Source organism: Melanostigma gelatinosum (assembly GCF_949748355.1).
Source record: "Melanostigma gelatinosum genome assembly, chromosome: 5".
Lineage (NCBI taxonomy): Eukaryota > Metazoa > Chordata > Actinopteri > Perciformes > Zoarcidae > Melanostigma > Melanostigma gelatinosum.
In genome coordinates, this window is record NC_136638.1 from 27,232,863 (window position 1) to 27,243,283 (window position 10,421).

The following is a 10,421-nucleotide window of genomic DNA, read 5'->3' on the forward strand; positions in this document are numbered from 1 at the left end:
CTTTCTCCATCCCTCTCAAGCGACAACCCTGACTTGTTAAAAGATTTCTTGAATTAAATATTAAATATATTTGACATAAATTGTTAAAAAACAATAAATCAAAATTAAGTTGATTGATGAGCCTTTAATTGGCATTTTTACACATTCACTGTGACACGACAGTGTTTACATTCAGACAGTCAGTCTCTCATCTTGTATGTACTCGTTTTACTCTTTTTTTTTTGCGCATGAAACAAAACTCGCTTCAGCTGAACACACACCTGTGGACAGGTATCATTAGATATGTTAAAGAGAGAGAATTAGGAGCGTCCAACTTTGGAACGCTTGTCCAAAAGAAAGTGAAGACGGTTTGAGGATAAGAATAAAAGAACATGGTCTCCCTGCTGCCCTGTCTCAATGTTGTTCACCCTCTTCTCTCATTCTCTCCCTCCTTCATCCTCGTCATCTTCCTCCTTTTTTCCTCTTCATTATCTCCCTCTGGTCCATTCGTCTCCTCCTCCTTCCTTCCATCACACTCACTCCATGTCTCTCTCTCTCTCCTGTTATATGCAGCATATATATGTATATATATATACATACCAATCACAGATCTGCATCAAACTGAAGCGATTTAAGAGACGGATGCTGGAGAGAGAGAGGAAAGAGATCGTTTGATTTGGTTTTGTTCTAAAATAGAAAAGATTTTACTTTTCATATCACGCCTCAGTTTTAGCAAACGCTTATTTGCAGGATTCTTCATCATTCAAGCTTTTTCTGATACTCCTTGAATACTTGTTAAGTATGTGCAGGCAGATGAATGCTGCTCACCAACATATTCATTCTCTATATCTTTTTGATAAAGCGTCACTGATGCTGCAATCGTCAGATTTCAGTCTCTCGGGAATGTTTCAGTTATTTGCAGCAACAGGTCTTCACAGTGAAGTGGAATTTCTTTAACACATCAGGATTTTCTTGAAGTCCTTTCTCTCCGAGGCGGCTTGAACACCAGATGTGTAGGGACAGAGCCTTAAAGAGAAATGCTTCAGACTGTGGTGAATGTTGACATTCATCACTCTGCAGGTCAAATTCAAAAAGACCTTTCCAAACACAAACGATATGTTTGCATCGTAGACTATCACATGTCACGAGGCCTTAAATGACTTCTCAGGGATTTATGTTCATATTTATAAGAACTCAGTTTGTGAAAAATGCTTAAGTGAACAAAGACAGTCTGCCATTCGTTATGAATGTTGCCGCCTGCAGCGGTGAGCCGAGACTCGGTGCTCTGCTTTAGAAAATGAACGACTCTTGTTCTTTTGTTCCTCAGTAAATGAATTGAAGTGTGCAAAGTGTGCAAGACTTCCTTTACTAAATGTAGTCACTGAAATCATTGGGTTAAGCGTTCCTTCTGTCTCATGATGGATAAAACCCACAGAAAACTGCAGAAAGATGCACCCGCTTCAGATGTTGTCAGATGTTATCAGACTCATGGATACGTGAAGTTATCATCTGTTCACACGGACGATCACGATACCAACACAAGACAACACGTATTAAAACAGAGCATCCTGCCAGCTAACAATTATTTAAAATGTCCAATTTAGCAAATAAATCCTGTCTGTAAAATGTCCACGAAAAAAAAAACAAAGTTAACAATTTCACAGATTCCAAAGTGATGTCTTCAAAGTACTTGTTTTGTCCAACCGACAGTCAAATTTGCTCAATTTGCAGAAACATAAATCAGCTAATTCTCACATTTGAGAGGCTGAAACAGACAAATGTTTGACATGTTACATGAGCATGTGAAGTAGTGGGTCTGTCCTCTCTCCTCAGTCTATCCAGCAGACCCGGACTACTACGGCCGCCCGGTGGTCCAGGACTTCCCCCAGTTTGACATCGTAGAGGACACCTACACCCCGTCCTCCACCGCGGACTCCCGCAGGAACTCTCGATTCGGCGGCTTCCCGTTCCCGCTGGATCGCTGCGACCGCCGCGCCCCGCTGCCGCCCTGCTACAGCAACCAGAACCTGGACGACTTCCTGGGCCCCGACGGGCTCCCTCTGCCCAGCTCCCAGTGCCCCAACGAGTACACCGCCATCAGCTACTACCCCACCCAGCACGCCCGCAGCATGGACAACGTGTCGGGGGGCTACAAGAGGCTCAGCATGCGCCTGAGCGTGGCCATGCCGTCGTACGCGGAGCAGGCCGGCCCGCCGCCAGCACCACCGCCGAACACCGCCCAGCCTCAAACCAGACCGCCGGGGCCGAACCCGCGCAGCTACGACGGCTCCAGCATGGTGGAGAGCGATTACGGGAGCTGTGAGGAGGTGATGTTTTAAGACCAAGTTTAATTTCAGAGCCTACGTCCTTTTTTTTTTTGCGTCCTTTTCTGTGATTATTCACTTTAATTCATCTGGGGACCTAAACAGTGCGAGTACACGCCACTGTGACTCCATTCTAAGGCAGCTTTGTGTACAAGTACACCTCTCAGATGGTCTCTCACGGTTCCCGAGATGAAAGCTCCGAGTGAAACAAGAGTTTGGATGTCTTTCATCTGTGTGGCGTAGTCTCGCTGTGTCCGATTAGACGGGAGGTTATTCAGCACTCCTCGGAGAAAGGTCAGCAGAAGTTCACCCCGTTGACTGAGAGACGCCCGGTAAATTGTTCGGAGGTGTGAAAGCCTGAAGAGTCTTTTACTGACTTGACTGTTTCAAAGGCAACAAGATCTTTTAAGCCGACACGAGACGATCTCAGCAGAGCAGAGGACTCGGCTTTCCAAACATGTCCAAACAAACAACTGCCTTTTCACTTCTCAAACATCCGTCTACAGCACGCCAGCAAACATCCACGCCAGCTCTGAAGAACATAACAATGATTATACAGTATATTCAGAAACGCCGCTCTGATGAAATCCTGATAAAGAGCTTGGATGAGGACTGTTGTGCTTGTATGAAAGGTAAACAGTGTTTATCACATTCTGCTGTGTGTTTGTGTTCAAAGCAAGAGAAAACACACACACACACACACACACACACACACACACAGGTGTATGTGTGTCTAATGTCGGCCCACCATTTCCAATCTAAAGGTATTAAAAAGTGACACGGAGCACATTTCATGCAGGATGAGCGTTGGCTTGGACTCGATAATCTGCTTTCTGTCCGTTACAATGAAGGAAGCTGGATCCTCGTAAACAAGTGACAAAGTTCACGTTAGTGGTGACGTGGATGTGTTCTAACTTTTGAGTGTTCCTCGTATCAATACTGTCTCTGTGACCGTGGATTCTGTAGATTATGGATCTAAGAGCTTGTCGTGCATTGTTCAACATATTCAAAAGTGAATGTATCAAACTGAATACTGAACTGTTTGACAGTTAAGAACCACAATTACATATCATTTTATCAACATTTCCTTTATCACGAATTTAGAGCAACAGCAGATCACAGAGCTTTGAGTTGAGTCTCATGTAACTCCTGCCATCTCCAAACGTGTGGAATATTCCTTTAAATGACCCGTTCCCATTGTTTAAAGATGACAATGCTCTCATTGTGCTCAGCCAGACTTATGAGTTTGTAAAATAGAAAAGAAAAGCTCAAAGCAATATGTTTTACAAGCTGCTACTGAAATCACTCTGGCAGTCAACTCCCAACAGTCAACTCCCAACAGTCAACTCTCAACAGTCAACTCCCAACAGTCAACTCCCAACAGTCAACTCCCAACAGTCAACTCTCAACAGTCAACTCTCAACTCTCAACAGTCAACTCCCAACAGTCAACTCCCAACAGTCAACTCTCAACAGTCAACTCTCAACAGTCAACAGTCAACTCTCAACAGTCAACTCTCAACAGTCAACTCTCAACTCTCAACAGTCAACTCTCAACAGTCAACTCCCAACAGTCAACTCCCAACAGTCAACTCTCAACAGTCAACTCCCAACAGTCAACTCTCAACTCCCAACAGTCAACTCCCAACAGTCAACTCCCAACAGTCAACTCTCAACAGTCAACTCTCAACAGTCAACTCTCAACTCTCAACAGTCAACTCTCAACTCTCAACAGTCAACTCCCAACTCCCAACAGTCAACTCCCAACAGTCAACTCTCAACAGTCAACTCTCAACAGTCAACTCTCAACAGTCAACTCTCAACTCTCAACAGTCAACTCTCAACTCTCAACAGTCAACTCCCAACTCCCAACAGTCAACTCTCAACAGTCAACTCCCAACAGTCAACTCTCAACAGTCAACTCTCAACAGTCAACTCTCAACTCTCAACAGTCAACTCTCAACAGTCAACTCTCAACTCTCAACAGTCAACTCTCAACAGTCAACTCCCAACAGTCAACTCCCAACAGTCAACTCCCAACAGTCAACTCTCAACTCCCAACAGTCAACTCCCAACAGTCAACTCCCAACAGTCAACTCCCAACAGTCAACTCTCAACAGTCAACTCTCAACTCTCAACAGTCAACTCTCAACAGTCAACTCCCAACAGTCAACTCCCAACAGTCAACTCCCAACAGTCAACTCTCAACAGTCAACTCTCAACTCTCAACAGTCAACTCCCAACAGTCAACTCCCAACAGTCAACTCCCAACAGTCAACTCCCAACAGTCAACTCCCAACAGTCAACTCCCAACAGTCAACTCCCAACAGTCAACTCCCAACAGTCAACTCTCAACAGTTCTCCATCATAAATACAAAAGCGTATTTATTTCACGTGTTTGTGTTTTTCAGTCCAAGCATTTTAAAGCAGTTTTGTAATCACGAATTGAGTTTTGTTTTCTTCAAGATCAGGTAAAGTGTTGATCGTAACCCAAAGGTAATCTTGACCAGGCTGTTATAATGGCCTCGATATACTCGCTAACCAACATTTCCATTTGAATGAGTTTGCTACGTCAGTGTCGTCTCCACTTTATTCCGATTTTTTACTTATTTGTTAATTATGAAATCTGAGAATGTGTCAGTAGCTTAAATGCCGTCGTTGGTAATTGTTGTTGTTGTTGTTGTGGTTGAATGTACGTCGTCGGCCCATCACTGGTGGTTTAACTGAGACTTCAGAGTCCAGAAAGCCCTTCATAGTGTGCAGGTGTTGTGTGGTACATACCATCTGTATCTGTGTGCAGTCGTGGTAGGTTGTTGTTGTTTGTGCAGAACGTGGCTTCACTTGAATGTAAGTTGCACTTGTTTTCATTCATAAAGTTTATTTTTTTATCAATGTGGGCCTCCCCCATGTTTCCCTGTTGTTTCTCTGTGAGAGATTTTATTCAGATTCCGTCTCTGTTTTGTTTTTTCAATATTGTAAAGAGAATATGAATAAAGGTATTATCTTCTATGAACACCGATTGAAGAGATCAGACTTCTTGCTTCTGTCAAAACAGATGAGTTAAAAAAAAAAAAAAAAAAAAGAGTCAACAATAGTCATTGTATAGTATGTCTACAAATCATAGAAGTCATAATATACATGTATGTAAAAAAAGTCAAAGAAATGTCATGGTATCGTATGTTGATAAATGGGACAGACTTTATTATATCGTACGTCGGAAACAGTCAGAGCAAAGCGGAACATGTGGCGTGATGCTACATTTGCACAAAGTAAATGAACAGACCATTCCAGTGTGCTTGGAGTTTTTTGCTGATGTCTAGTTTTCTTTTGCGAAGTATCTCATAATGCACAATTACATAAAACTGAGGAAATGAGCTGAAGCTGCAGTGATCGTCTGCTTCCTTGCTGACTGGAGGGCCGACGTTTGTTCATGAGACGCAGAGAATAAAAGGGATAAAGTCAGCAGGACACACAGCCACTGCTCGTGTCTGGCAGTCTGAGAGTTTGTGAATACTTCAGGTGAAAGTAACTTGTGTTTGTGTGAAACAGAGAAACAGAAAGAGAGAAATGTGGGGCTCCTGAGATAAAGACGCGGCAGTTGGTGTGTCTGTGTGTTTCATTCCAACAGAAGAAGCTCTGATCTGCCACATCCTGACGCTCCATGATAAGGAGAGTGTGTATACAGGTATACAGCACACTGCGTTTCAAAGACCTTCCACCGCTCCAATTCATTGCTGGAGGCCTGAAATAAATCATCAGACTGTGATGATATATGCGTCTGCTTTCTTGGTGAACCTACTTTCCCCGAAACTACTTCTTCTCCATCAAACTTCTGCTTCAAGTTAGTGTCACTCATGTTTTCCCAAATTCCTTTGAGGAACCTCGTGCTCTCAAATTACTGCGGAGCACTTTTAAAGAAGGACTAAACGGTATTACAGGCACAAAGTGACAATCTAACGCCGTTTCTTTAACAGTGTTTTGTGGCTGCAAAGTTCGATGCAATCAGGACCCGATGCTAAAGGTACAAGATGGTCAAAAACATGAGACAGACAATTAGGGCCATGCAGGTATCTACTCAAACACACTTACCCAGTTACCACGAAGCCCACTACTACCTGCACTCACTGAAGACATGCTATCACATTTCAGAAAGAAGCCAACGTAAGGGCTCTACACTATGTGTCTGAGGATATGTGTATAAAACAGGTTCAACAAAGGTGAAGGTAGAAGCTAAAGCCTACAGGTCAGAATGTTAAAGTTTTGTAATTGACGAACGCGGTTCCTGTAAAGCCAGGAAGGAGATTATTCAGTGTCATCAATAAGCAGCATGTGTTTCCATCTTCAGTAACTAGTGCAGCATAGACGTGCTGACGCTAGTTAATGACGTGCTAACATACTCTGCTAATGTTAGCATACTCTGCTAATGTTAGCTCCACAGGTTGTTATGTGGAAACCTAAATTTTTAGAGATGAATCTCCTTCCAACCACTTTGGGGTAACAAGTATCACTATTACACAACGTTACACACACACACACACACACACACACACACACACACACACACACACACACACACAGCAAGTGTGTAATGCCAGTTCCTGTCTTTAAACCACAGCTGTGGAGATGCCTGACCTCTCCAAGTCAGCTGTCAATCACTCTTTTCCTCCCTGTCATTCACACACACACACACACACACACACACACACACACACACACACAAGCTTGCTGGTGTCAGACAACGAAGGTGTTATCATGTCAGGTGATATAGTATGATATATTTGCCGTCACAATAAGAAGCAACATCCTGATAGCATTCTGAGGTAAAGCAGTAAAGGGGTTTGATTCTGAGACGAATATTTAACCATCTTGAGTATTTGTATGTCTATTCATTTGTTAGGACACCAACAGTTTATGGTACAAATGTTACCAAACATAGAGCATAAAAATCAAGTTGTAAAAAAAATGTGTCGCTTTGGTTTTGTGTCACTTGCTGCTCATCCCTCTGAATAAACCAGGTGCATATTCAGAGGTGTTCGTTTAAATCCTGCTATTAACTCAAGGGTCTGTCAGCCAAAAGGTTTTAAACTCGTGTGAAGAATGAGCCTGTAACAGTCTGTTCATTCTTGGTTGAAGACTGGTTAGCGGTCTCTGACTCACGTCCTTTCCGACCGGCATCATCAGCCGACAAATTAAGCATTAAAGTTCATTCTTGGAAACAATAACTTGACAAAACGTTCCCAAATTAACACTCACTTTATGCATAAGCTTTTTAACATACCTGGTCCTGACAGTGTTTGTTTTGCAAATGTTTGCAATGAATTTTTAGAAGGATTGTTGTAACATTTTATATATATATATATTTTTTTTTAAGTAAACAACCCATTAATTTGTCAACAAAGAACAGTTAACAGAACTGTCAAATAATTAACACAGCTTGACAGTAATTTACTGGGAAATTGTCTGACAATAACACAACTAATAAATACACTCAGATCCCAGTTTACCATCCAGGTACCTTCTGGCTCAAACAACATGAACGTTACCCAACAGAGCCGCCGTGGTTCAGCCGCAGGAAATACACTCAGGACCCGGCAGTGAGTCGGCGCGTTGACCCCCGCGTTGACCCCCGCGTGGCTCCATGCTGTCGGCTCCGGGCTGCTTCCTTATTTTACACTGAAACCATCGTCTGAAAAATACACAATACAGAGAAACGGATCATCAACAACTTTTTACAAATGTTCTTGCTCCTCGTTTTGCTCTTGTCAAATGATTCAAACTGTTTATTACTCATGAAAATGTTTCTGTACATCATTATTATTTAAATAGGTTAAGGTGTGAGTGAATTATATTTTGACCCCGGGTGTGTGTGTGTGTGTGTGTGTGTGTGTGTGTGTGTGTGTGGGCTTCAGTGTCTTGTCCAAGGTGCCCCTCTTCTGGCACAGCTGGTCATCGACTGATTTGATGAGAAACTCGATGTGTATTTGTGACCAGCTGAGCTTTCATAGTTCTGCATGCTCCCGTCTGGTTCAGGAGCCTTGTTTTTGTAACTGCCGACCATCTTACGACAGCGTTCTTCCTCCAGGTCAACCTCTGTTTGCTTCTCATCTTGAACCACTTGCAGCCTCTTATATCCAGGGGCTTTTATCAGAGCGTGGTTTAAGGGAAACTGCCGCCCACCGAGATGTTGTGCCTTAGCCGTGCCTCCGCTCTGTCGGCAGCTTCCTGGGCCTGACACTTTCCTCTGGTCTTTCCAAGGATTCCTGCCAAAGCGACAACCTCACAGTGACGACAAGACTCCGTGAAGTCGAGGCGTCACAAAATGATCCTTCTTGTCACAGACGTTTGTGTCGCTTTTAGTTTGGCTGTCCTGCTGATGGGAACGTCTGATCAGAAGACATCCGCGTGACGTTTTGGAAAGCAAAAACAAACAACCTTGTTTTTTGTTGAATTGAGAGGACTTTTTAAAAGTTAAGTTCATCTCAGGTAAGAATAGAGTTGCTGCTAAAACATTAAAAAATGGAATTAAAAAAGTACAACTCTTGGAATGCTCTGCTCTGAATGTGAATTTTCAATCAATCCCGACTTTCAGGCTTCATTTACTTTTCATGTTAGTTTTTTTCAAAGCATGCCCAACTGCTGATCAACAGACATCATCTTCAGGTGTGTCTCTGTGCTCTTCTTTGACTGAACTCAGGGAGGAAATGCCTCCGGTTCGAAATAAACCTCTCAGAACATGCCGAGTGTGAGCGTGCCCTGAATCTGCTGAGAAGAGTTATGTATGCATGAAGCACAGGAGATGGAATATGTTCACAAATACAACCACAAGAGGGTTTTCTGTGAGTGTGTGTGTGTGTGTGTGTGTGTCTTCCTGGATGTTTTGTGTATTCACAATGATATCCTGCATGATTATACAATCAACAAACACATCCGAAACACAGAGTGAGGTCAAAGATACAAAAGAAGCACAGGTGTATTTGCATATACTGTGTGTGTGTGTGTGTGTGAGTGTGTGTGTGTGTGTGTGTGTGTGTGTGTGTGTGTGTGTGTGTGTGTGTGTGTGTGTGTGTGTGTGTGTGTGTGTGTGTGTGTGTGTGGATACTTGAATGCAACAAACGCAGTCAATATTATTCACAGTGAAGACTCTGTGAGGGAGAGGAGAGTATTTCCCCCGTTTGGATGAAAATCCAAAGCGTTGGCGAACGTTTGATGTGATGAATGAACGACTCAACGTCTCCGGGGACCGTGTTGTCTTTTTAAAGCCAACTTTCTCTTCTCTTCTTATTTTGAACTACAGCCAATGGTCCACATCCATCTCCGTGTTTCCTCCATGCACGCATTGTTTCCATCTGAGCTGCCGTGAGGTTATTTATACGCCATGTGCTATTTGTGGTTCAGTTTTGGGCAAACAGTCGAAGATGTTATTCTTTTTGGGGGTGAAGGGAAATGCATTGTAAGCTTTCATGTAAAACAAGTGTGCAAGAGGTCATTAAAAACTCACGGTTCAGGTCGTGTCAGGGTTTTGAATCACGGATCGGATCAGCACCAAAGAACAAAGGGAGCAAATAGAACTATAGAGGTGTCACGATTATGTTTGTTTTTTTGCTGCCGATACCAATTGCCGAACTCTGATGATCCTAAAGGATGATAAAGGATTTATGATTGATTTTAGAAAAACTTTTTGTTATATATTTTTTTAAGTGATAGAGTTTCTTAAGTTTGAAGTTTTAAATTCTCATAACATCCAGACAGCAATCAATAAATGAAAATCTCTGACAAAAAAAGAAAATCATTAGTTATCTGTGGCTGTGGACCCGTCCAATCGCGTCATTCGGTCTGGATCCATGCTCGTTGTTTACGTCCATTATTATAATTTTGGAGTTTGTCCACTTTCTCGCTAGATTTAGCGACTTTTGGAGAGAGAGAGGATCATTGTTGGACGCTATAAGGCGCGTAAACGTCGTCGACAAGGACTCAGACGCTCAGAGTTGAAGTTGCTTTCAGCACGTGAGGGTCTGAGAGACAGACCGGCAGACTGAGAGACAGACCGGCAGACTGAGAGACAGACCGGCAGACTGAGAGACAGACCGGCAGACTGAGAGACAGACCGGCATCTGAAGCT

At 43.0% G+C, this 10,421-nt stretch overlaps 1 protein-coding gene across 1 annotated transcript in view; it reads left to right on the forward strand.

The window, feature by feature from the left end:
- The window catches only part of fat2 (FAT atypical cadherin 2), a 79,960-nt gene extending 74,643 nt beyond the window's left edge, over nt 1-5,317 (forward strand). Inside the window, exon 29 of the mRNA XM_079269323.1 lies at nt 1,813-5,317. Coding sequence (XP_079125449.1) covers nt 1,813-2,318 — 506 coding nt within the window. The 3' untranslated portion in view covers nt 2,319-5,317. The remainder of the gene's footprint in view (nt 1-1,812) is intronic.
- Nucleotides 5,318-10,421: the final 5,104 nt, after the last annotated feature.